This window comes from Papaver somniferum, chromosome 3 (genome assembly GCF_003573695.1).
Source record: "Papaver somniferum cultivar HN1 chromosome 3, ASM357369v1, whole genome shotgun sequence".
Lineage (NCBI taxonomy): Eukaryota > Viridiplantae > Streptophyta > Magnoliopsida > Ranunculales > Papaveraceae > Papaver > Papaver somniferum.
Window position 1 is genome coordinate 21,872,266 of NC_039360.1, and position 26,673 is coordinate 21,898,938.

At 36.4% G+C, this 26,673-nt stretch overlaps 4 protein-coding genes across 4 annotated transcripts; 2 read left to right on the plus strand and 2 right to left on the minus strand.

Moving 5' to 3' along the window:
* The first annotated feature begins 7,669 nt into the window (after window positions 1-7,669).
* On the plus strand, window positions 7,670-9,082 carry LOC113359143 (aspartic proteinase CDR1-like). Its single transcript, XM_026602820.1, has one exon. It carries the CDS (start codon window positions 7,670-7,672, stop codon window positions 9,080-9,082), a length of 1,413 nt encoding a protein of 470 aa, XP_026458605.1.
* A 1,603-nt stretch (window positions 9,083-10,685) lies between these two features.
* Window positions 10,686-11,507, plus strand: LOC113359144 (aspartic proteinase nepenthesin-2-like). The gene is made up of 2 exons (XM_026602821.1): window positions 10,686-10,758; window positions 10,816-11,507. The coding sequence occupies exons 1-2, from the start codon at window positions 10,686-10,688 to the stop codon at window positions 11,505-11,507; spliced, it is 765 nt and encodes a 254-aa protein (XP_026458606.1).
* A 400-nt stretch (window positions 11,508-11,907) lies between these two features.
* On the minus strand, window positions 11,908-20,581 carry LOC113359145 (phospholipase SGR2-like). Its single transcript, XM_026602823.1, has 22 exons — window positions 20,052-20,581; window positions 19,589-19,689; window positions 19,152-19,349; window positions 18,542-18,697; window positions 18,039-18,110; window positions 17,773-17,925; window positions 17,599-17,619; window positions 17,536-17,565; window positions 17,146-17,316; window positions 16,777-16,926; window positions 16,537-16,602; window positions 16,112-16,447; window positions 15,711-15,786; window positions 14,984-15,102; window positions 14,740-14,812; window positions 14,216-14,318; window positions 14,008-14,101; window positions 13,834-13,896; window positions 13,646-13,694; window positions 13,468-13,565; window positions 12,929-12,975; window positions 11,908-12,454 (listed from the first exon to the last, which is right to left on the minus strand). Exons 1-22 carry the CDS (start codon window positions 20,293-20,295, stop codon window positions 12,211-12,213), a joined length of 2,664 nt encoding a protein of 887 aa, XP_026458608.1. The 5' UTR covers window positions 20,296-20,581; the 3' UTR covers window positions 11,908-12,210.
* Window positions 20,582-22,187: 1,606 nt separating this feature from the next.
* LOC113355513 (cytochrome c) lies at window positions 22,188-24,096 on the minus strand. The gene is made up of 3 exons (XM_026598383.1): window positions 23,872-24,096; window positions 22,969-23,102; window positions 22,188-22,579 (listed from the first exon to the last, which is right to left on the minus strand). Exons 1-3 carry the CDS (start codon window positions 23,981-23,983, stop codon window positions 22,487-22,489), a joined length of 339 nt encoding a protein of 112 aa, XP_026454168.1. The 5' UTR covers window positions 23,984-24,096; the 3' UTR covers window positions 22,188-22,486.
* Window positions 24,097-26,673: the final 2,577 nt, after the last annotated feature.

Genomic DNA, 26,673 nt, shown 5'->3' on the forward strand with positions numbered 1-26,673 from the left:
TTATCTTCTAGTCATGTTCACGTGCGAGTGATATAAACCATATTTTTTAAAAGGCGAAATTATCCTTTCGTAGAATTGCAACTAGCAAAAGCTGCGAACCAACCTATTTCATTTTCTCTCCCAATTTGAAGACTAAGTATGAAACCAGAAGAATTTATCACCGGCGAAATCAGGGAATCTCGTCATCAACATCAGCAAGAAAGCTAAGACTTCTTCTAATCTCTCTGATTTTGATTCTAGGTATATTTTTCTTTCAAAATAAATTGTTCTGGGAATTTCATTTGAAGGTTAATCAAAAAAATTTATTTCTTTTTCAATTCATAGAGCTAATTTGAAATTAGAGTGGAGATTCATAATCAATCCAACGTTATCATCGTTTTAATTTACAATTTTTTATTTTTTTCCACAAAATTGTAAGATCGGGTCTTTGCTTATATTAGGCCTATCTCTTAATAGTATACACTGATCCTAAATGTGAATTTATAGTGATGCTTAGCATGATTTAGTCTACATACCCCTCTGAAATTTTCTGAAAATGATTAGATTAACATTATGACCTAATCTTCCTTGACATTATAAGACACCTTGAAGAGTTTCTTAATACATACCTTGATGAATTGGAAATTGTATTCCTAGAATTACCAAACAAAAAATGAAACTTTCTGTTGGTGGTATGCATTATTTGTTGGTATGAGGTCAAGGTTCCATATATTGCAGGAAAGTATACAATTTACTAAGTAACATTATTGATCACCATCACAAGTACGGGACATCTCTCAGTTGGATTGTCCTATATTGTAATTAGCATAACAGATTTGAAGCTATTTAACATGTATTTGTTGTAATTTTTGATCTTCTTCAATTTTTATTTCTTAGGGTTCGTATTTTTTTGAAAATTTTTGTTACAAAATTACTAATTTCATTGTTACCGCTATGAATTTGGGGTTTTTGTCTGTGTAGTGGAATATTGGAAGTTTCACAAAAAATTTCAAGTTTTGGATATATAAATTTAGGAGTTTTCACATTTTTTCTAAACCTTTAGTTCATGCTTGAATACATATAAATATGTAGTAAGGGAAAGAGTGATTAGTTGATGATATATATTGTATAAAATCCTAGCATTGTCTATGCTTGGATATATTGATATGTACTTAGGGAAAAGTGATTCGTTGACGTAATACATGTCAATATGTATCCTTGAATACCAAAGAAAAATATGCGGTATGTGTTAATACTATACATAGCAATACGTATTGTATTGTTGAATACAAGTAGAATTCATCAGCACTACATATCAATATGTATTATATAATGATGGATATGTAGTGTTGTCGAACAGATACTTTTGAAGTACACATACATCAGTACATATCACCATGTACTTGTTAATGTATTCTTGTTACTTTGTTTTCAACCAACTCTCATTACCTTAAAATATCAATATGTACTGTTTGGATATATATGGATAGTTAAATTAGTGTTTTGTGTATAATCTAATAGTACATGTTGGCATGTACAACCCTCTTTTATGCTTGGATATGCATTAGTACATATCAATATGTAGGTTAATGTTGTATTACCTTGCTAAAGAAAAATAAATAAATAAAACGCTTTGTTATTTTTCTTAGGAAAAAAATTGTTGCATTAGAGTACTGTGCTTTTTGAACTATAATTTTATTATTTATATATGATCATGATGTTAGACTCTGACCACCTTTTTGAACTACAACACCTGCAAGAAGATGGCACCAAAGGAGATTTAGGAAGTTTATGCAAAATGCCATGGGAATGAAAGATGTGAGAGTAGATGTCTGTCGAACAAACACATTTGGGAAAAGATTTAGTGCAAAAGGAAGAGCTCTACTCACTTGTCACTGAGCATAAGGCTTGTCAGCTGGATCATCTGGCGTAATACTTACCTGACGTGTGTCATCAGCTGGAGAAACAGGTTCTACGTGCCAGTGAATTGCGCAACCACACTTTTCTTTGGCAGAGATAACTTCTGAATAGGGCAAACCAGATTATCACACTCAAAAAGAATAAGAAGGCTCATCTGGCGGAATTTCATGCTAGTTATTATTGGTGGCATTATATATTTCTTAACAGAATAAACTTGAGCATGTTGTACTTGTTGTGTTTCTAGGGAGGATTATTTTGTTAGTCGGCTCATCAGTTTTATTTCTTTTTTTCCAATAAGTGTAAAAATACACGTAACTTCTGAGTAAGAGTTGTTTTAAAACGATATTTTTTCCAGGGTCTGGTTAAGGCTTTCATATCAGGGATAATTTTACGCCTTTTTCTCCGCTTCCATGGTGCAAATTGTCTGCATTATCTTTTGTTTTATTAATGAAAAACTGCTTTTCATGCTTAACATCACATAATTTATAGTATTACTGCCCTTTTGCTCTAAAAAAATTCTGAGTATAAGTTCCAATTTTCTTATTGTGCATCATCTTTCACAGTACATGCAAATATGTACTGCCCGTATTCAAGGATTCTTACTCTTTTTCCAGTTTTCATACTGACAATATAGAACATCAATATAACTCTACATATAATAGTTAAGAGAAACACCAAAAAGAAAAATACAAACAATGCAACATAATCCATCATTTACATTATAAGATTTCAAATTTCCATACTAATATTTACTGCCAACGAAAACCTAATCCAATTACGTCGTACATACCAATACATATGAATATCCACTGTCAGTAATATTGGCCTACTTTAAAGTCTTCATGTCTTGGATTTAAATTTATTTTTCTGGTGACAAAAACAGTTTTGTTTGCATTGTACACACACCATAGTATTTGATGGCTCTGCATAACAGTGCTTGATGAAGGGTCATTGCTCTTTCCTGAGGTGAGTTTGCATATTCTCTTAAGTTGGAAATTCCCAACGCCTAGTAAACAAGTCAATATATGAAGAAACAAACTCATCATCTGCGGGGTCAATAGATCTTGGAAGATAAATTGTGAGTACCTACAACATCCCAGATACGACATGTTCCACTACTTGATGACCTGTGCGAAAAAGAGAAACATCAACATATAAATTACAAAGCAACTTAGTATCAAACAAACAGTAATAACAGTACACATCAACAAGTACATATCAACAAATTGATAAGTTTATATCAATATCTAGTATCTACTGCTTTCACCCATTACATATCATTATCTAGTGTAGGATCAACGAGTATATAATGATATGTTCTTGTACCTAATACTAAGGTAATCTAGTATCTCAATACAATGATATGTTCCAGTACATATTTTTGCAAGGTAGTATAAGTTGATAAGTACCTAATACTAATGTAATCCAGGTATTCAACAGTACATGTTGATATGTACTACTGGTGGATTCTACTTGTATTTAAGCATAAAATACATATTGATATGTATTGCATCAACAAGTCCTTTTTTTCCTAAGTACATGTTGATATATACTCTAGGATCATGTCAGGCGTAAACTACTGTACATATCGACATGTACATCACTAACGAATAAATTTTACCTAATGTACATATCGATATGTACTGTAGGATATATTCAAGAAGAACCATGCTAGGAGTTTATATGTATTGCATCAACTAATCATTCTTTCCCTAAGTACATATTTATAAAAAAAAAATACTCACCAAATCGAACTCCTAGCAATAGTTTTAACTTCTTCCATGAATCCTTGAAAATGCACAAACATTCTTGCATTCAGTATTTGTGATTGAACTATGAGCAATAGCAAAGTGAAGATTTAATACAACATACATTCTGAAAACTGGCCACTGGAAGGAGAGAATCGTGTGATTGAACTATGGTCATTGATCCTATGCTGATTAATGACCTTTAGGCTTAACCAAGAATGTGAAAATTTGGTTTCATTTTAGGTACAGAACAGAGAATTTTTTCTCAAAGCTCTGAGAAAGCAAACTCATTCATATAAATGGAGACTTACATACCTTGCGATTCAGGTAAGGATGACCTGTTCAGAAGATCTGAGGACCATGCATGTACACTAGATGAACGCACCAGCTCCATATGGTCCTGATACGATTCTCCCCCACTAACACAACCCCCAACACCACCAAAATGACTTCTATCAGGCAAACCATCAGCAGCCATGGCTCCAGACGAAAATGGAGAACCAGATTTCCAACAGAACATATCAAAATGTACCTACTAGATATCCAACAGAACATATTGGATACATATCGATATTTTGAACATCAGTATAACTAACAGTACATATCAACACGAACATCAGTATGACTGCCAATAAATATCGATATGTACTATTGAATATAACCATCAGTACATATCCTAGTAAGTACTTTCAACAATACATATTGATATGTACAATCGAATCGTACACAAGACATAACTCATATCAATATGTGTCGAAGGATATTAATATGTACTGTTTGATTTAATGGTTCTACTAAAAATCAAAAATCATACAGTACACATGTTGGATTGCATTACCTTGTTTTAGCAGAAACACCAGGTTTCTTTGATTTCGCCTTCTTAACAGATTCGTTGTTCTTCCTTGATTTGGTTTCACAAGTAGATTTCTTCTTCTGATTCTTTGACCCTGGTTGAGAATCAGGAGTACTTGTTTTTTTCAATCTTTTTTAACCATTTACTTCGAGAATTTCAGATCACAATACTTCGAGAATTTCAGTAGGAAAACGAATTTATGAGTAACAGGAAAACGAATCATAAAATTAGATCCAAAATGAATCTCCATCAGAATAACTATGTCAATCTTATACGATTTTTCGTTTAGATCTGATTTTTTTCAGTTGATTTTGTGATGGTTTGAACGGATTTTTGTAATGATTTCATCAAATCTAGGGTTTTGTCGTTGATTTTTCTTTTGTTTGCTGATGACCGATTAAGAAGATCACTTGAATACGATGAGGTAGAAAAAAAATGAGAGGAAATAACAGGGAAAAGTTGTTTAATGGAAGAATTGCAGAGAGAGGTTGGTTCTTTAGTATTCACACGTATAATAAAAAGGGTACTCGGGTCTTTTTGCAAAGACCAGAACTTTTTTGGACCTCCTATTAAATGTTTTTTCTGGATGGACTACAGACTAACCCGGATCGGGTTTTATGGACTAAACAGGAAATTCCTTATTGGTGTCATCATTTGTATTTGGGTTTTGATTATCTCGTATTTTGGTGTTTTTGATAATCTTGTAAGCAATCATGTAATCACTATTTTGGTTTGAATGAATTGAAATGTGATTTTCAAAAAAAAAAAAAAAAAAGAGAGCAAGCAACTAAGTCGCCAGTGAACTCCTAAATAGGAAACATAAAAAACCGGAGAAAAGAATTCTTAACTAAAATCAGGAATAAAATTGACATAATTAATGTGATTAGAGTATCTCCAGCTATTGCTATTTGGGCATCCGTAGAAACTCTCTTATTAAGGCTTTTATTCTGGAGAATTTACGCATGTACTTCCTCCGTAACACATATATATAGACGGAGGGGTCAGTTCTCTTGTATTAAAAACGTTACGTTGAATTCATCGACTTTCATGTTTCTTCTTATTTTATCGGTCGAAGATTTCACAGATTAGTTGAAGATGGGCGCCTAATTCCAAATAGGCCTCTATCAGTGCAAGTCAGCTAAAAAGACAGTGTTGTTGGATCGAGAGAAGAATGAGAAGTGGACCCAAACCTCCTATTAATAACACAATTTTCCATGTACAATAAATAAGATATTTGTGAAAAATTTTATCTTGAAAATGGGTATCCACCTACCTAGCGTGACAAAGAAAATCGAAAATTCCGCTTATATACCATGTACAGAAGAAGTAAATATAGGAACTCGTACGGCTAATAAACAATTCCCAATAGTATGCAATTTGACCCTTATATCTTTTGTACGATGAAATCCTAATCATTTACTTTTATTTTAATTAAATAATTATTACAACTGAAATCAGCCAGAAATATGACATGGAAGCAGATCCCGATAGTTTAGATCGGAGGACCTAATTATTAAAGGGGGCCAAATTCCATGTGTCATAAAATAATAATATTTTCACCCCTCAGTGGGAGATGCTCTTGTGCAAGAAAACAAAGACAGTGTAATTGTGAGCTTAATCTTAGCAGGCCACTCCTAGATGTCTCATCAGCGGCAAAAGTCACCTCTCCGTTAGTATGTCATATCTTGCTTCTGCTGCTAGCCATCTCTGTCGTACGAACCAAGGTACTGACCTGCCTATAAAAGCTTGAACTACTACTACACATTGAATCTGATCGATCTCACCACAACTTTTGAAAACCCCATTGAGCAGCCCAGACCAATCCATAGACCACTGCATTAATTTCAGTTCGTGGTGATGCTTAGCCCTATACTAACAGCGCCCACTGCCACAGTCATTTCGATCTAGCTGCTACTCCAGCTCTTGCAGGTCTAGGATTTTCAAGGAAGCCCCATCGCAACATGAAAGAAGCTTAGTTCTTTGAAGTAGATCTCCACAGTCATGCATGCACTTTGAATTCTCATTGATAACCGGTAACCACACATCTTAAACTGAGTCACAGTTTACCTTGGCTGCCTCAAAAGATACCTTGTTACGTAATACCCATAATTCCACTCTATGGCTAGATTAGCCATTGCCGGAAGGCCGTTTACCGTTAGACTTGAAGTAACATTTTATAAATATTTTAGTATTGATTACAGAATTATCTCTAATTAAACGTACATACACTCAATAATAAAAGAGATGGCAATTATTCTATTCCCTCTGTCCTAAAATTTATGTCCTCTATTCTATTTTCGTCTGTCCTAAAATGATGTCCAGCTTCTGTTTATACTCATATTTTTTAGTCAAACTCTCAAATATATCCTTGAAACTTTTACAATTATAAAATTATTTTAAATATCACCAATCTAAATATTAATGATATCTTCCTTAATAGGAAACAAATTTATTAAATCACTCCATAAAGATTTTTCTTTTTATCTTATATTTAAATATTTTTATAAATATTATAATTACCGATGTATTTTTCTTACATACTCCATATACTCCTTTTAATTTTAGTAATAATATCTCATTTAATAGAGGTAGTCTTGTACATTCCTTCGGTCTCCTTAATATCTTGATTTAGTCAAAGCGGACTAATAATGTAATATTGATTACACAATTATCTCTAATAAAAGGTACGTACACTTGGTAATAAAAGATATGATAATTATTCTAAATATTTATTTTGATATTGATTACAGAATTATCTCCGATGCATGCATGCGTTTTGAAAGATATGGTAATGAATCTAATTATATTAATTTACATAGATAAATTATATAGTTCATTTGCATTGCTAACAAAGGAAAACAAAACCGCACAAGAAGAAGGTTTTATATCTCTAGTTAATGTGTACATGCAAGAGGAATGTCGGCATACTAAATTCTTGATATCCAAATATTTTATTGATATGTTTTCCTAATAAATCTTGATATCCAAAGATTTGGTTGTTATTATAAGTTGAGGATCAAATTTCACGTACATAGTTGTGTCTATCAAAATTCGTTTTAGCTCAAACATGGGGAGAACTTTTTTCATTTTTCTTCTAACAATTACTCATGTATCACTCCTACTAAACTCGGTCATTGCACTGAATCCAAACAAAGGGTTTAGTTTAAAGATGATCCATATAGACTCCAAAGAATCACCTCTATACCTAGGTGACCATTTAACGCGGGACGAGAGGCTTCAAAGACTCATTGAGCAATCCAGAGCTCGAGAACGTTACATTGAGTCACAAATATTACTGGAAAGCAATGCAACACACTCCATGAATCCTGATGCTATACGATTGGATACAATTTACGAAGCAGGAATGTTTTACGTTGCAAAGGTTGGTTTAGGTACGTTTCCTCGTAGTGACCAGCCATTCATGAATTACTATTTGATGATTGATTCAGGTAGTGATTTTACGTGGCTTCAGTGCGATGGTGCCGGTGAAACTTTCACTCAAGATATGCCGCTTTATCCTTGGAACTTGTCAACTACATTTCGTCCTGTAATTCCTGTTCCTTGTAGTAACAAAGATCTTTGCCCGTCAGGTAGGTGCAATCATGTTGGTCACTGCACTTACGTAGCAAGCTATATCGGTGGAGCAGTTTCATCTGGTGTTGTTGCTAAAGAGATGTTCACTCTAGGCTCCAACACTGGTGCCAATGAAAATATCGAGTTATACGTGGGTTGCGGTCTCCACCAAGAGAATTTTGATAGTGCGTTTGGTGATAATCATAAAACTGGCCGCCCTGATGTCATTGCAGGAATACTTGGTTTAGGGCGAAGCCCATGGTCTTTTCTAGGTCAATTGGGTTCTGTTGGAGAAGGTAAATTTTCCTACTGCTTCGAGAGGTTTAACCGAAATTTCGAGGCATCCAAAACATATTTAAGGTTCGGTGCAGATGCAACAAATGTAACCCCAGCTCGAAGAGTAGGTGCAACTCCTCTTGTGATGCCGGGGCAATCTCGGAAGACATTCTATTACTTAAATCTAGAAGATGTTAGTGTAGGTGACATACCAGTAGGATTTCCTAGAGGTACTTTCGAGCTTAGCAGTCAAGGAGAAGGTGGTACTATGATAGATTCTGGTAGTCTATTATCCTCAATGTATAAACCTCATTATGACAAAGTTCTAGGTTTAGTGAAGGCACATTTTAGCAAGCTCGGAGTTAAATACGTTGGTCGCAGACAAGTTTTGAATGTTTCTTTGGATGCTTGTTTCCAGGGAGAATTTAATGATTTCAACTATCCTCCTATAACACTTCATTTTGAACAAGCAGACTATGTTATTTCAGATCATAGATCTAATTTTATTAGATTAACTGGGGACACCTTTTGTTTTGGCTATTTGCAAAAAAGTACCACTACTGGCCCAGCTTTTAAGTTAGGAGCAATGCAACAATCAAACAAACGGATTGTGTATGATACCATGGTTGATGCGCTCTACTTCGGTGATGAGGATTGCAAATCAGATTCGTTGAGGAGTGCAAATCAGATTCGTGAAACTAGGGACAATGACATGCATCTAGCTGGGCATTAGCCAAGAATAAATTTATTTTGTCTGGAATCTAATAAATTATTATTTGTTTTATTTCTTCTTCTAGTCCCACTGCCAAAATATACAGAGCTACTTCTCCATCCTCTTATTACTATCTATTGACTTCAGAACCTATCCATCTAACAACTGAATTATCACCTGGTACTGTGGAAATTGAAACGGCCTTCGAATTTGAATTTCCTCACAACTTCTTTACCATTGAGCAATAAAATGCCACTACCTGTTGTTCATTTGTTTCTTCACTTTCCTTGAAAACTCCTTAATGACATTCCTGTCGGAGAATGTTAGAGGAAGATCTTCGTCAAGCAAGGTCAAACTTTGATAAAATCTGTTACTAGAGCTGGTTGTCTTATCAGAAATTCCGGAGTTGGATTCATCAGGTGAGTCGGGCTCTTCAGGTATATCACGATACAAATGTTCAAGTATAAAAAGCGCAGTATCACGATCCCGCCAGTAGTTTCTGCACACCCAGCTCTATCAGTAAGAGAAGAAAAAAAACTCGTGCTCTTGAAATCCTTGTTAAATATATGCATAAAAAGCCATAAAAATGCATAATATTCCAAGAAACTCTTCTTGATACTATTTTGATTTTCTTTCGGTAATTATATAATTCTATTTTATAAGGAGATAATTACTTATGTGAATTAAGAGCTGATATGCATGGATGTTGAAATGTTTTATCCTGCAGAAATAGAAAACTTTGTTATGACAAGGACACAACGAGGTAGGAACTGAAACCACCATAGAGACTGCAATACAGAACCAAGGCAGGAAACTGAACCACACAAACAAAGAATAGCCTATGAGAAATAACAAAAAAATACTATATCTTTTACCGTGGCTGCCTCAAAAGATATCTTGTTACGTAATAACCATAATTCCTCAGAAGGTCGTTTACCGTTCGACTTGAAGTAAGATTTTATAAATATTTTAATATTGATTACAGAATTATCTCTAATAAACATACACAATAATTGATGCAAGATTTTATAAATATTTCGGAGTTGATCGCAGAATTATCTCTAATTAGACGTACACTCCATGATAGAAGAGATGGCAATTATAAATAAATATTTTAATATTGATTAAGGAATTATCTCTAACACTCCATGCATGCATGCATCTTTTAAAGATATGGTAATGAATCTATATATACAAAAGGAATGTTGACATACTAAAAAAAAATACTTCCCCAATTAGTCTTGATATCCAAACATCTTCTTGACATGTTTTCTTAATAAATATGGATATCCAAAGATTTGGTTGCATTACTATTATAAATTGAAGTTCCAAATTGCACTTACATACTTGTAACATTCGTTTCAGCTCAATCATGGGGGGAACTCTTCTCATTTTTCTTCTAGCAATTACTCATGTGTCACTCCTACTAAACTCAGCCATTGCAGTGAATCCAAACAAAGGGTTTAGTTTAAAGATGATTCATATAGACTCCAAATAATCACCTTTATACCTAGGTGACCATTTAACACGGGAGGAGAGGCTTCAAAGACTCGTTAAGCAATCCAGAGCTCGAGCGCGTTACATTGAGTTACAAGTATTACTCGAGAGCAATGCAACACACTCCATGAATCCTGATGCTACACGATTGCCTACATTTTATGAAGCAGGAATGTTTTACGTTGCAAAGGTTGGATTAGGTACGTTTCCTGGTAGACAATAGACATTCATGAATTACTATTTGGCAATTGATTCAGGTAGTGATCAGACGTGGCTTCAGTGCGAAGGTGCCGTTATAGCTTTCACTCAAGATATGCCACTATATCCTTGGAACTTGTCAACTACATTTCATCCTGTTCCTTGTAACACACCTGAATGCCCGCAAGGTCACTGCAATGATGGTGGTCAATGCATTTACATAGCAGCCTATGCCAGTGGATCAGCTACATCTGGTGATCTTGCTAAAGAGACGTTCACTCTAGACTCTAACACTGGTGCCGTCGAAAATATGGATTTACACGTGGGTTGCGGTCTCCGCCAAGATAATTTTGATCGTTTGTTTGGTGATAATCATTCACGTGGCAAACCTAATATGATTGCAGGAATGCTTGGTTTAGGGAAAGGCCCATGGTCTTTTCTAAATCAATTGGGTGCCGCCGGACAAGGTAAATTTTCCTACTGCTTCGAGACGTTTAACCAAAATATTAAGGCATCCAACACATATTTAAGGTTCTGTGAAGATGCGACAATTGGAGCCGCAGCTCGAAACGTACATGCAACTCCTATTGCGGTGCGGGAGCAATTTCGGACGACATACTATTACTTAAATCTAAAAGATGTTAGTGTAGGTGACAAAACAGTAGGATTTCCTAAAGATACTTTCAAGCTTAACGATCAAGGTGAAGGTGGTGCTTTGATAGATTCTGGTGCTAGACTATCCTTTATGTAAGAGATCATTTTGACAGAGTTGTAGATTTGGTGAAGGCACATTTTAGCAACCTCGGAGTTGACTACGTTGGTCCCAGAAACTATTTTGCTGCTAATTTCGATGCTTGTTTCCGGGGAAGCTTTGATAGTTTCAACTTTGTTTGTTGCTGCTAACACTTCACTTTGATCAAGCAGACCATGTTATTTCAGATCATAGAGCTAATTTTATTAGATTAACTGCTGACACTGTTTGTTTAGGCTTTTTGCCAATACATACTAATAAGCCAGCTTTTATCTTAGGAGCAATGCAACAAACAAATAAACGGATTGTGTATGATACCATGGTTGACGCGCTCTACTTCGGTGATGAGAATTGCACATCAAATTCATAAAATAGGGACGATGACATGCATCTAGCTGGGCATTAGCCAAGAATAAATTCATTTTGTCTGGAATTTAATAAATCGCTATTCATTTTAATTACATTCTAGTCCCCCTGACAAAATATACAGAGCTACTTCTCGTTCCTTTTATTACTATCTATTTACATCGAACCCACACCAATTCATCAGATAATCTAAAAGACAAAAACTAACCTACTTACACTTGACTTCAGAAACCTACCGAATTTTCACCTGGTATTGTGGAAATTGAAAACGGCCTTCGAATTTGAACTTCTTCGGCACTTCTTTTGTAATGGGCACCCGTTGTGCAATAAAATTCCACTACCTGTTGTTCATTTGTTTCTTCACTTTCCTTGAAAACTCCTTAATAACATTCCTGTCGGAGAATGTTAGAGGAAGGTCTTCGTCCAGCAAGGTCAAACTTTGATAAAATCTGCCACGAGAGCTGGTTGTCTTATCAGAAATTCCGGAGTCGGATTCATCAGGTGAGTCGGGCTCTTCAGGTATATCAAGATACAAATGTTCAAGTATAAAAAGCGCAGTATCACGATCCCGCCAGTAGTTTCTGCACACCCAGCTCTATCAGTAAGAAGAAAAAAAGCTCATGCTCTTGAAATCCTTGTTAAATATATGCATAAAAAACCATAAAATGCGCAATATTCCAAGAAACTCTTCTCACCCAGGTCTACTGGTAAGAAAAGAGAACCTAGCTCTCTTGAATCCTTGTTACTGAATATGCATAACAAACTATGAAGTGCATCATATTTCAAGAAACATTTGGAATGGAAACTAAGATAATAATGTCCACAACTGAAACGTGCAAATAATTATTAATATAAAGACGGTCTACAAAAAAATGTTTGCCAACTCTGTATGTCAAGCCTCTAGGAATAGATCTCTTGTGAGGAACACAACATGCGGCATAAGCTGCTTATTTCGTACATTTTACTCGAAAAGAAAGGGGTATCAACTTAATATGGATTTAAAAAAATTCAATTTCTTTCGAGATGATTCTAATTTAACTCATAAGTCTACTTACGAATGTGATTTTAGGGCTGATATGTACGGATGTTGAAATGTTTTATCCTGCAGAACAAAAAAAATTGTTATGACAAGGATACAGCATGATAGGAAACGGAACCACTTTAAAGTCTGCAATGAAGAACCAAGGCAGGAACTACACCACACAAACAGAGAATAAGCCTATATGGAGTTTCTGAGCTATAGGAGCTAGTTGCAGTTTCCGAGTTGTAGGGCACAAATTTTAAGTACCCAAAAATGGGAAGCTAGCATATCATTATATCATACAGATGACTTGTGTGAATTGGTAGGGTTTAATAAAGTAACATCTCAATTTGCCTTCTAGTAGCACGCTCACTTACAAGTTAAGAATGTGAACTTGCATGAAAAATACCATCAAACAGGCAGTAATCTCCAGCCAAGTGTAGTTAAAGACCAACAGTTAGACCTTTTCGAAGTGCCATAAGAGTGAACTAACATATAGCTGATACCAAACTTCTCTTATGAACAACTTATGAACAAAAGAATGTACCAACAAACTGAAGTATAATTACTAACTTGAAGTGTGTGATCAATGCGACCTTCTTTACTTCCTGTCAACTTCTCCATCATGATTGAGCCATATGATCTTTCTTGCGCCTCTTGATTACTCTCCGCTGCTTCCATGATCCAAGTTATTAGTGAACATTCTCAAACAGCATTATGTAGGAGATAATTGGTAAACTTAATCATGTACCTTCCATGTTATCTCCATCTCCCAGATGACATAGTGTGAGCAATTTGACCTATTAAATCAGCTCCAACAGTAAGGATTTTGTTTCTCCTCCCATTTTTTCTCCAAAAAATAATTCTTTTACAAGAAGGTGGGGTAACAGACTAGTTGAGGAAAGTGTGACAATAGTATTCTTATCTCCAAAATCTTACCCTTACAGAATGTAGGTGACTTCGAACTATTTGAGAGCGAGCTGCTAGGTCTTCAGTGAACTCCTAGATTACAGACATGGCAAACAGAAGAAAAGAACTCTTAACTAAAACCAGAAAGAAAATTGATATAATGCAACCTCACCCGAAACAGTTCAATTGTAAGCAGAAACTCACCCGAAAGCTAATATGCAACCTCTTCCCGCCTCTGTGATAGGGAATGATTACGGGGCGTTTATTGGAGTATTCTTTACATACAAGTGGCTCTATCCTGTACACAAACAATCCACCATAATAATAAAAAAAAAAGTCAAAAAAACACGGAGATATGGATAAAGATGCAACAGATATACATAAAGAAGATTGAAATGCAAGTATCGCGAACCTATATGCTACAGGGTCGAAGGGATGAAAAATGTTTAACATTTGCTGGCAACATGGCATTTCTTCGCATATGCTTTCATCTTGCCAGTAATCTTGACCCTTGCCTGCATGGGGGGTTTGGGTATATTTGTAAGTTAAAACAAATCGAAACAGAAGAAAAATCAAGCAGCTCCTAGATATCATAGTTTTTCTTTTTTTGCAAGAATATAATATAAGAGTCTCAGACAACAAGTTCTGATGCTGACAGATGAAAAGTACAAAATTAGGCCCGTTCACTAATATAGACTAGGTTCCTAGATCGCACCTGAAATCCTGAAATCACTGACTACAACATAGGACTCAAAGTGTTCGAAATATATGGATCTCAAAAAAGAACTCAACATGCAAAATTAGTCAGTACTACACATGCAGTGAACTGTAGAAACCAAACAATATGTAAGAGGCACCCTCAATTACAAGGCAGAGATAGAATGAGGTCCCAGTGGCTACAGAAGCAGATATCTAGATGATTAGGTAAGTACTTACCAATCCCAATACGGATATTTCGGAGGGCAAGAAAAACACCAAGAGGAGATCCAGCTGCAAAGAATGTGTCTACCTGATAGATAAATCTAAACAATGAATGGGGAGTTGATAGAATCTGGTTCAAGACAGCAAATGATACTTTTCTGGACGCATGATAGAGAGTTGATTCAGAATATATAATGGTGTACATTTTAGACAGCAATTCAACAGCATTAACTGAACAAAGGACAAAGTATTCACTTACCTCAAATTCAAGCTTCGTGTACCTAATGTAAGGCCTGTAACTCTTATGTGTATTATCTACTTCTGGAAGAAGGTGTGGATGGGATTTCTTTAACCTGTCGCTGTCTACCTCTTCACCACCTAGATAAATAGCAGTAATCGCTCTCTTTATATTCAGAGTCTGTTAGAAGAATATATACAAAGCTAATAACATATTCATTCTTCTTGTCTTTTTTACTTTCTTTGTTTAGTTAAGGTTATTTTATGTGCTCTATTTCTAGACAACTCTGACATTGGAGGATCCCAGTGGAGTGCTCCAGCGCCTTCTAAAATATATGTACTATTATATCATAATTCACATGACCAGATAATCTCATGTTCTCAGATGAGAAAATTTTCCAGACTCAATTTGGCCAAAGAGATTTGAATGGGTCAAGTATTCCATAAGCTATAAAGGCGAGCCCAATATATACATTCCATCACCAGCGATGAAACTGACACTTTCCTTTCCCTGCTCCCCATTTGCACCAAGGAAATCTAAGTGCCATATACTTTCTGAGAGCTACCTGGGGGCATATGCTCTCTGACCAGTGATATCCTGGAAGTTAATACCTATGAGAGCTACCTGGGGTCTTATTCTACGGTGCACGGTGGAGGCTCTTTTAACAACTTCTTAACATTTTTCTTCTTTTCTAGATTACTTGCACAAAAATAAGAATAAAAATTAATATTAGGAAGCGTAATGATACCTTGATGGCCTTTTTTATGATCTTCATCTCCACACTCTGATTTCAGGTTTGCTATCTCTGCTCTCAGGGAATTAAGCTACAAAGACAGCAGTTATAACACCAAATTTAGCTCAACATTAATTGCAAATTATGCGAAGGAGAGTAAATAGTTCTAAGCAGAACCTCACTTTATTAATTTGCCCATTTAATTATTGTATCTTTATTGCTATCTTCATATATAACCGCTTCAACCTTATCCAAATCGCTGGCAGGAACTTTGCAATTTACTCTTTTCAGATCCAACTGCTCTTTTTGAGAAAGCAGGGCATTTAGGCCGTCTCCTGGTGGCTCATTATCATTTTCAAACAACGAAGCCTTTTGTAGCTTAGACTCGGATAGTTGATCTTTCTCATTGCTTGTCAATGAGAATGTTTCTTCCGAATTTGATGTCGAGGGATGATATGATGAAACAACAGGATCTTCGAAATCTTCCTCCTTCGAAAAACATTGCTTCCTTGTGAACACGACTTCTCTTCCTCCAAGCTCAAATTTTTGGAAATGGGTTCAGAGTTTGGACGATTTAAATTTATGGGTGATGGGAATTCAGGAGATTTACTAGTTCCTTCAGATTTGGGTTCTTTGTCATTAACATGCTCCTTGTACATCCACTCCATCGGAAATGGGGAGGATAGGGTATGTTGATGACATAGTATATCATATGACAGAACACTTCCCAAAGAATGACCATATACGGAAACCTGAAAAAAAAAAGTACCACTAATTTTCACTGGTTTCTAATTTGTACATGGAAGACGATGACATACCAACAACACCAATATATGCATACCTTTCCATCATAACTTGGATTCCTCTTCATAAATTTCAGATATAACCGATTTAATTGGCTTGATACCTGGAAGAGAAGAGGAGTAGATATCAGGATTCAGGACAAATGTTTCAGCATATGGACAAGCATCACCTAATTAATTTTACCACTTCATAAATAGAATCTCAATTAAATCGATAGCACGTCATTTCAAAAAGGAATATCAAAATGCTGCAATATCAAGTTGAAACGAAAATATACCGAGTCGATTATATCCTGGCAGTAGACGGGGCTCATGTAGTATAACACGTCGTGCACAGTTGCACTTAATGTGACACGCAAGCCCCGTACACCATCCAAAGTAATTTTTTCAACTGCGCTTTCACCTCCAAGCTTCAACCCCCGTCTCCACTAGAATACAGAAGTTTTATGAGAGTCTTCACAAAAGCTCCAAAATCAACATCATACAGCATGCTATACAGTGCACTATAATATACTAGAAAACAGAATGAATAGGGAAGGTAATCAAATTCAGTTTCTCCTGTCCAGCTGAGGGAAACTGAAAGGAAGAGAAATGACGGCATCAAAGACTTTCAGAAAAAAAAAATCAAAATAATGACAGAACCCAACCTGACATGGAATAAATAGTACTCTTTGAGTGTCACGCTGGTAGGGAGTCAAGTGTCGCTCAGCAAGAATGGAAGTGATATGGCGAAAATCTCCAACATCATCAACCAAATTCGCTTTCTCCAACCTCTGCCCGGTGCCATGTACCATAAATACTAGATGACGCACTGGAACCTAAAATGATGTTAACTGATTAAGAACAACCAGCTTAAGAAAACCTGCTTCAGATATAAAAAATTAGTATGCTCATCCAACAACATGAAGCAAGCTTCAAGAAGGAAAAAAAAATACAATAATCAACACCGATAAAGATAGGAGACCAGTATTACAATAACCAACAGATAGAATTCAGGTGTTAACTGTTCAAGACGTCTTAAATCCTAAATTACACACCTGCGAACAATAATCGTCCATTTCCTCTTGCTGCGCGCCTCAGTGTGAAAAGACGGTGCAAGCCTTCTGCTGGCGGATTTCATCCTGAAGAAGGAAAAATTCGGCAAAAATGACGGAATGGTCTAACCAAGTCGTTTAACAACTGAAGAATCCAAAAGTGGAAAGGGTATCCTGAAATAATATCCTAGCATACACGTGTTCGACCAACAACAAAGATATGGCAATGAAATGCAGAACCTGAGTTGGTTTTAGAGATCCAGGCGAAGCACATCCACGCCTCAACTGAATGCCATTTCCTCTCAAGCTGATAACATTAGAAAACCCAGCAGTGCCGAAGTTCAGCCAAGCCTCCCAATTATCATCTTCCCCTATGAAAAGAGCATGCAAACCCTGAACAAACAAGACCAATCAATATACAGCTCTTCTTTAGTTTTGCTTAATAATCGAGTTACAATAACATTAAATAGAACAAAATGGCACTATAAAGCAGTACTACTCCATACCGGACTAGACCCTTGTAAATCAACTCTAGCTGCATAAAGACCAGATGGTTGGAATCTCCTTTGATGCCAAACCTGCCATTTAAAAACCAATAACTCTCGTGACTACTGTATCCTGTATTCGGATCAGATGCACAGTACCCACTACCCACTGTCAGTTTTTCTCTCAAATGTTCAAAATGGTGAACAACTGTTGTGGTAAAGTCACTTCCAGGGCAGTATGGATACTTTGTGATGGTAGAGGCGCTTGAACATTGACCTATTCTACGGTGCATGAACGAGAATGTTACAAAAGTTCTTTCTTATCGAACATGAACTTGATCCCTGGGTCCTAACCATATAAATGCAACTGATTTTTTCTCTACAGTTGCTTTATCTTATCCATTAAATTGTTTTTCTTTGTAATTAAACAGTTGCCGAGTGTATGAACTTACCCAGAAGTCAAAAAAAAAGAAAAAAAAAAAACCATTAAAAACTAGAAGAAAGTAACCTAGTCAGCTTAATACCTGACCACGATAAGCAAACTCCAACTGTTCAGCAACATCTTCCCTCACCGGAAGCCAATCAAGACCACTTTTACGACCAAACCAGTGACCTCGTAGCACTCGGCGATTTTCTCCAGTCCAGTAAACAGGAAAACACTGACGCGTGACTAAATCAACCTACAATAACCCTCATGGAACTCAAGCTTAGAGGTGCGCAATTTATATAGAACAGGAAAGAAATTGCACACAGTGAGAAACCCGAAATATTAAGGGGGGAGGAGTATTATTATGAAAATTGTTATGCAAATAAGGTTCCAACTGGGCATGGCCAAACAGATTAGATTTTCATTCTCAATGTCAGTCTTGGGGACCTAATAACAGGTATCTGTAAGCCGTGTGCCGTGATTTACAATACTAATGCAAAATGAAACATGTTCTTCCTTCTTTCCCACTTATGTTAAATAAGCCTCACCAGCAAGTTATATGGTTTCACTAACAAGGTAAATCGCGCCAAACTCAACAAGCAACAATGAACATGCACATAATACAGAAATGGACTAGTATATTGCTCGTAAACTCATTCACCACATCTCATAAAGAATACACTGAAGATCAAGGGAAAGGACGATACCTCGTAGAGACCTCCTTTGACTGGCACACCAATTCTTTCTTCATCAGCTGCATCCAATTCCGCTGAATGGTCAACTCCATAAGAGCATGCTTGTTGCTGCCCATTCATTTTAGTTTCAGCACCAACGTGGTGCACTCTTGGTCCTTCACTGCATTCTGCAAATTCCTTCCACCAACAAGACAGCAATTCTTCCTCTCTATATAAATAATATACAGTTTAAAAAAATCAACATATTGTTCCACCACATTAGAAGAGGTTCACATTTAAACCTAGCATTGACTTTCAATTTTCCATGTTACATAAACTTCTTCACTTAGCCTCCCCCTATACACAAACGACATCCTAGTTCTTCTAGAGTATCACTAGATTCTAGCAAAATTGATCCATAATTAACAGTAAGCATATCATCGAGCAGCTAGTTAATCAGATAATATGACCTGCAAGAAAGAAGCCTCCAATGCAAGAGAATCCCTCATACTGAATCGAAAATACTCACTCTTCCCCACGATATCTGTTCGAGGAACTGATGCTGCAACCTCTGTACGATTGTGAAGAAAGAAAATGTTAATGCAGAACTAGTTTTGTACTTCTGTGAGGTCTTGTATGCATCTCGATCTGAGAGTATTCTTCTAGTAAAGCTGATGTGAGCTACTGAAACTATTGGCCATCAACTTAGTATCACAAACTTAGAAGGTAATCAAACAATTAGCGAGCCTGTGTTCTTGTCTCCGATACTACTGAATCTACCAGATGTATTCACATCAACTGTTTTCTTTCAATTTTTTTGGTCAAATTTGGACAACACCTAATTTTTCAAAATTGAAATAAATGAAAAGCATAATAGCAGTAATAATAAATCCAAATCGATGAAACGGAAATACCTGAATGATTCTGACTCACCATTGATTCGAAGAGGGATTTTACAGAAATACCATCTAACATCTTCACCATCAGAAGGACTTGTAGTTTGAGCAAGATACTTATGTCTACCTTTACACTGATCAATTACATCTTCTAACCTTGCTATATTTGATGGCGTGTTCTTTAACATCTCAGGATCAGGAGGACCAATTATTGTTTCTTCTTCACCAATTCCATATGAACAACCACCACTGCTGCTTTCCGAAATTGAATTCTTCGCCATCTTCGTTTGCTTGAGATTCAATCAATCAAGACTCGTTCTGCACTCTAAGAATTGAGTAAATTAAAAGCCCTAAATTTCATTTTCTTCGGGTCTTTCTGCTGGAAGCGACAGCGAGCGAGAGAAATAGACACCTAATATAATGGCGGTTGTGAATTGTGATTCGCGCGAGCTATTTTTTTAATATGACCGTTCTTTTCAATAAACACGTGTCGAACGCATGCTGATATAGCCGCATATTCTCGTTGTGGAAAGAATGTTCTGTTGGGAACAAGCTCAAGCAGATACAAGCAAAAGCAAAGACCAAATTAACAACATTGTTAATAGGGGTATCATATTGTTTGGGGGTGTACCACGAGAAGCTCTGTTACATGAATTGATTCACCTGTGGAACCTGTCATCTACAACACCTCATAATTCTGAAATTTCTTACAGGCCTGCACACGATACCAAAATTCTGGAGAACTGCAGATCATAAAAACCATTGTGCTCGACTCCTTCCAATCTCCACTTACTCGCACCTATATTCAGCAATACTTTTCTCCGGATTTCACTCATATTCCAGATCACATCGCATCACATTTGTCATAAACCAAATGCAAACCATGAAGTTAAAGATAGCAAAAAGCCAAACTTTTTTTTGTAGCAGAACTTTTGTAGTTTTCTTTCGCAGGAGAAGTAATGAACACCATCAAACCCTGAGCAGCTAAAATAGGGTGCACACAAGTGTTCCAAACAGAATAGTCCTTTCTGTAATTTCCTCCACAGCATCAGACAAAACAACTTTCCTTTGCAACACGCCTCAGCTGTAACCACTTATTCATGGCTAGTATCCTCAAGTTCCAAAATCCAAACATTGAACAGAATGAGATGCTACCTAAACTCCCGCTGAATCTTGACAACTGCTATATAGCCATAGTTGCAATACAGTTATCAACATTTCAGCATCAATCCCTACTCAGATTCAGGAATCAGGATATCATAACCTCGCTACTAATAAACCCAGTCTATTCTTGTAAGAATTCTGAAAGTTATATTCAGAACAACAAACCCAAGATCAAACTTGTGCGTAGAATGTCAGTTCTTATCAAAGTGAAAACATTAGAACACTTCCAAAATCCATAAGAAAACCTAAGAAGTACTACCAACACTTTCACAGAAAAAAAAAAAAAAAAACTATAATCCAACAACAGTAACAGAACCAGTTGTTCAATCTACAATCGCGATGGAATAAAACTGAACTGAACTGAGATGCAAGACAAGGCAAGTTCATCTGCGATCTCCTAGCTTTCTTTGCCGATTAGCCGGTGATGCTTTTGGAAAACCAGTTGTGTTCACAACCGCATCATATTCAGATTAGCCAGTGATGCTTTTGGAAAACCAGTTGTGTTCAATCTACAACGGCATCATATTCAATTCCATCTTATCTCTGAGAGGAAAAATCAGTCTCTGAGAGGAAAAATCAGCATTATATTCAATTCTATCTTATTTGAGAGGAAAAATCATTGTATCTGAAAGGAAAAATCATTGTGCCAAAGTACATGATATGAGATCCTGAGGTCCTCCCAATAATCCATTGCTTTAACAGAGAATTTAAATGTAAAAAGAGTTGTGTTCCAGAGAGACAAATAAGGCGACGGCGAAGTTTTAGATTAGTTTGGGATGGAGACAACTCCCTCTATGTATTTATATGGGAACTACAACCTCAACCCTAACGGGGAGGGCACACAGAATTAACCCACTGGACAGCATCTCGTTTTGCAACTCCCAAACGAAAATGGTAGGTTTACCGTCGATAACAACAAAGATAATAGGGAGTTGTGTGCTCCAAGAGCACAGGTCTTCATATGGTTATTCAAAGAGAACTACTAGCTAAGGAAAAGAAAACAAAAAGATCCAACAAACAACAGATGTATCAAATATATGAACCAACAGATATAGTCAAGAATGACAGTGCTTTTTCCCATCGAATGTTGATGAAATATGCCTCCATAAAATTTGTTACAATTTCTGTTCCCCAAAATGGTGTTTTTGCTTTTCAAAAGAGAGTAATATCCCTACTCCCTGTACTATTTGAAAAGAAACAGCAATAAAAACCTAAAAAAGGGTTTATTTAAGAAAAAATTTGTTGCTATCCGATCATATCACACCTCAAAAGTGTCTCCAAAATGAATTCAAAAGGGCAGTAAAAGGATTAGGCAGTTGATTGCTTCAGGTAAGCAATAAGGTCGGCTCGCTCCTGAGGCTTCTTCAGCCCTGGGAAAACCATCTTTGTTCCAGGAATGTACTGCAATAGAAGATTCAACGATATAACTGTTCAGTAATGTGCATCACAAAGGAGAAAATTCGTACAAAAAAAAAAGTTAAAAAGTATGCACATTTCATATGGCGGCACATAGAAAATCTAAGACCTAAACATATATCACCCATGCTGCTTTCAGCAGCTCCATTAAAACGTAGTTAACATCCACAGTACACACAGGGACAGGGTAGTCTCATCCAATCTATAATGAGATTTAATTACCGACGAGGGCAGCATAAGAAGAATATGCTTTATTACAAGATACAACTTCCAGGCACACACTCTTTCTAAACCATAAGTCGTGATGGATAATGGATAACAATAATACTGTGTGTATATAAATAACAAATGAATAGATTATACATCCATCTTACCTTTTTGGGGTTAAGCAAGTAATCATAAAGTGTATTCTCTTCCCAGTTCACAGCCTTGTTCTTGTTAGCAGCTGAGTAAGAGTAACCAGCAGTTGTTCCAGACTGCCTTCCGAACAGACCATTCAGGTTAGGCCCTGTACCAAAATTTGCAATTTTAATTATTAAAATTCATTTACCAAATTGCTAGATGAACATAAATTGCTGTTCATACCACAGTAAGTAATTGCCACACCAAATCCAAAAGGTATATATTAAACTATCTTGATTACAAGATTGAACAAATCAATTTGATATCCTATCTTCACCCAACGAAGATAACATCCAACATCCTACAATTTACAAAACCAATTATTCTGTCATACTAACACCACAGGCTAGCAACCTCATCAAACGCCAACAGTTTGACGAAATCAGTTTTTATTGATTTCAATGACAAAAGGACGGCCTCTACATAACCTGAAGGGGTCTAATTTGTGACAAGGTCCAAAGCAACAGGGTCAAGAGAAACAAAGTAAGTTGAATTTGACTCATTCAATAAGAAAAAATAACCTCGAAATAAAAAATTGCAACATTCAACTAGCTAGATGAATAATCAATTCTGGTAAAAAGATATTCAAATAGGTAGATCTAAGATCTTAGATCATGCAAGTAACATAGTAATCCAATATAAACACGAATATGATTCATATAATTGTTAGAACCCTCATATTTTACCCATAACAATTGAAAAAACAAACTGAAATCTAAACAGAATTTTACCAAAGAAACAATTCTACAAAGACATACATCAAGAATCAAAAAAACAAAATTACAAAAAATCAATTCCTATCTCAAAACAGATCAAACTGAAACCAAATTGAATCAAATCTAAAAAGAAATCTGAAAAAAGATAACGGAACAAACCTTGTTTGTGACCAGATCCTTTCTCAACCGTATGGCACTGAGCGCACTTAGTCTTGAAGATCTTTTCCCCAGCCTTAACATCACCAGGTGGAGCTTCTTGGAAAGTAGCCATTTCAAACTTCTTTTTACAGAAAACGTATGGAGGATGAGAGGAAGAAGAAGAAGGAACAACCTTCTCAACTTTTCTAGGGTTTGTTTCTTTTCAGATGAATTTGGGGGACTTGGGAAAGAGGAAAACCGAATTTATTGGACCAAGTACATTTACATGTACGAAAATATCCCTGGGTGGTTCCTTAAATGACACGAGATCTTTCTAGAATTATCGTCAAAATTGAATTTTTGACTTCTTTTTTAAGAAAAGGTTATTGTGTCCTTTTGACTCAGCTGATTGGGGTGATGTGGTGGCCACGCGAATTATTAATTGTTTAGGCAGTGGTTTAAAATATTCCACGTTTTAGTTGGCGGAGTCGGTGTACGCAATTTTTCATGTGCCGATGCGCCATTCTGTGGATCTAATTACATGGGAGCCAGAATTTTATGAGACCTATTATCGGGCTCCAAACATTGGGTTTCGAGAGTTCACGAGATGACAAAATCAGGTTATAAAATAGTAACCAACAAAAATTCATATTCAAACTAACTGGGGATAGCTCAGTTGGTTAGGGTCGAACTCTCGAGTTGTTAGGTCAAAGGTTCGAATCCCGCACGGATCATATCAAAAAAAAAAAAATCTATATTCAACTATTTTTTTCCTCACTTGATTGGGTATACCCAAATTAATTGGGGTATACCTAATAAGACAAAAGCTAGGTCATTTTGAAGTAAAAGAAGCCGTCCCTTAATTTTGTATTTTCTAAATGGTAAAATTGTCCCTGCAATGATTAACACTAATTTAATTGAAATGATTAGATTAGTTAAATTAGTTAGTTGATTTATATGAGTGGATTTGGAAATAATTGAGAGTAAGAAAGAGAATGAAGTAGTAGAAGAGGTTTGGGGGGGGGGGGGGGGGGGGGGGGGGGGGGAGGAGTTAGGGTTTTTGAGAAATTTGTGATATGAGTGAGATGAGTGATTCAAATCCTGATTTTGAAGTGGGGGAGTCTTCTAACTTTCCTCCTACAGATGACTACTTGTATGATGATCTACTAGATCATGATCAAATGGATTATATGCATGACTCTCACTTTTATTTTCCTCAAACTCAAAATGGGTATGGAAGTGATGAATGTCTTGATCCCAACGTAGAATCCAATGACCAAGAAAAAGAGAATGGAGCTGCAAGTAATCAGGTAGACAACTTACGTGGTGAAGATTGTGATTTTTCCATGCAAATGATCGATTTTGTTTTTTTTTCACTTTTGCTGCCCAGTGTCGGCAATCGTCGACCTTGCCGACTGTAAAAGTCGGCGTGGTATATATTACCCAATGCTCCGACTTTTCATGAGCAGTATTTTAGCCGGCAGGGTCAAAAATATGAACCCTGCCGACTACAAGTTTCTTTGCAACACAGAAGTCGTGATTTGAAACATGTTTAAGCCGGCATTGTAGTGGTACGTATACCCTGCCGACTACTGTTTGGTCGGCGCTGTATTTATTTTTCAACCAAGCCGGTTGTTATGTAGCCGGTGTTGTTTTATATATCGACATGCCGACTACAAGATTTTTTGCAGCACGGGAAACGAATTTGAAACATGCTTAAGTCGGCATTGTTCTGGATACGTCGACCCTGCCGACTGTTGTTTGTTCGATACTCTTTTATTCTTCGACCAAGCCGGCGGTTCTTTAGCCGGTGTTGTTTTATATTTCGACCCTACCGACATTTGTAGTATATATCAACTAACTTGTGTTTCTTTGTAGATTGCATTGGTACCGATGACGGATCAGCCTCAAGCTCACAATGTTAGGGTCCTGATACTAACGCACATTATGCTAATGATTTGGAATGGAAGGAAAAAAAACGACGCGGTAAATTGGATTGTTGAGAAAGCAAAAGAGAAGATGTACGTTCTAGTGAAAAACACCCAACAAAGAGGTACGCAGTTTGAAATTGTATGCGAGTGTAGTGGATCGACGGACACAAGTCACAAGAGAAAGGGTTATGTGTATGATAAGAAGACGACTAGGGTGTACAAGACGAAGTCAAAGAAGTGTGGATGCCCATTCAAGATTATTTTTTGGAGGAACAAAGAAACCGATAACATGTGGGGAATAGAGTTGAAGTTGGTTGGCATAACCATAAAGATCCGGAAAGTCTTGTTGGGCACTGCCAAGTTGCCAAGTTGAAACCGCACGAGTTCGAACAAGTAAGAACAAGTTGGGGAATTAAACCAAGCAAGCTCCTTAGCAAGTTCAAGAGGGACGACCTGCATAACCTCTCTTCATTGTCTACAATTTATGCGGACAAGGAAACTATCAAAAGAATTGAATGGGATGGAAGAATCACAACGGTTGGAACACAAATACAACTACATGGTGAGACACCATGAGTCATCGGAGGGGAAGGTGGATCTATTTTTCTTGCGCATCCAGATATGATTCAATTTGTGCGTTGCTTTACCAAGTTTTGTTCATGGATTGTACTTATAAGACGAATAGGTACAACATGCCTTTGTTGAACATTGTTGGACAAACCTCATATAAGAAATCGTTCACGGTGGCATGGTGTTTTATGGATTGTGATAAGGATGATAGCTATATTTGGGCATTGGAAACTTTGAAGCTTCTCTACCATGAAGACGAGACTCCCGGGGTTATCGTGACCGACAATGAGCAAGCAATAATGAATGTCCTGAGGATAGTTTT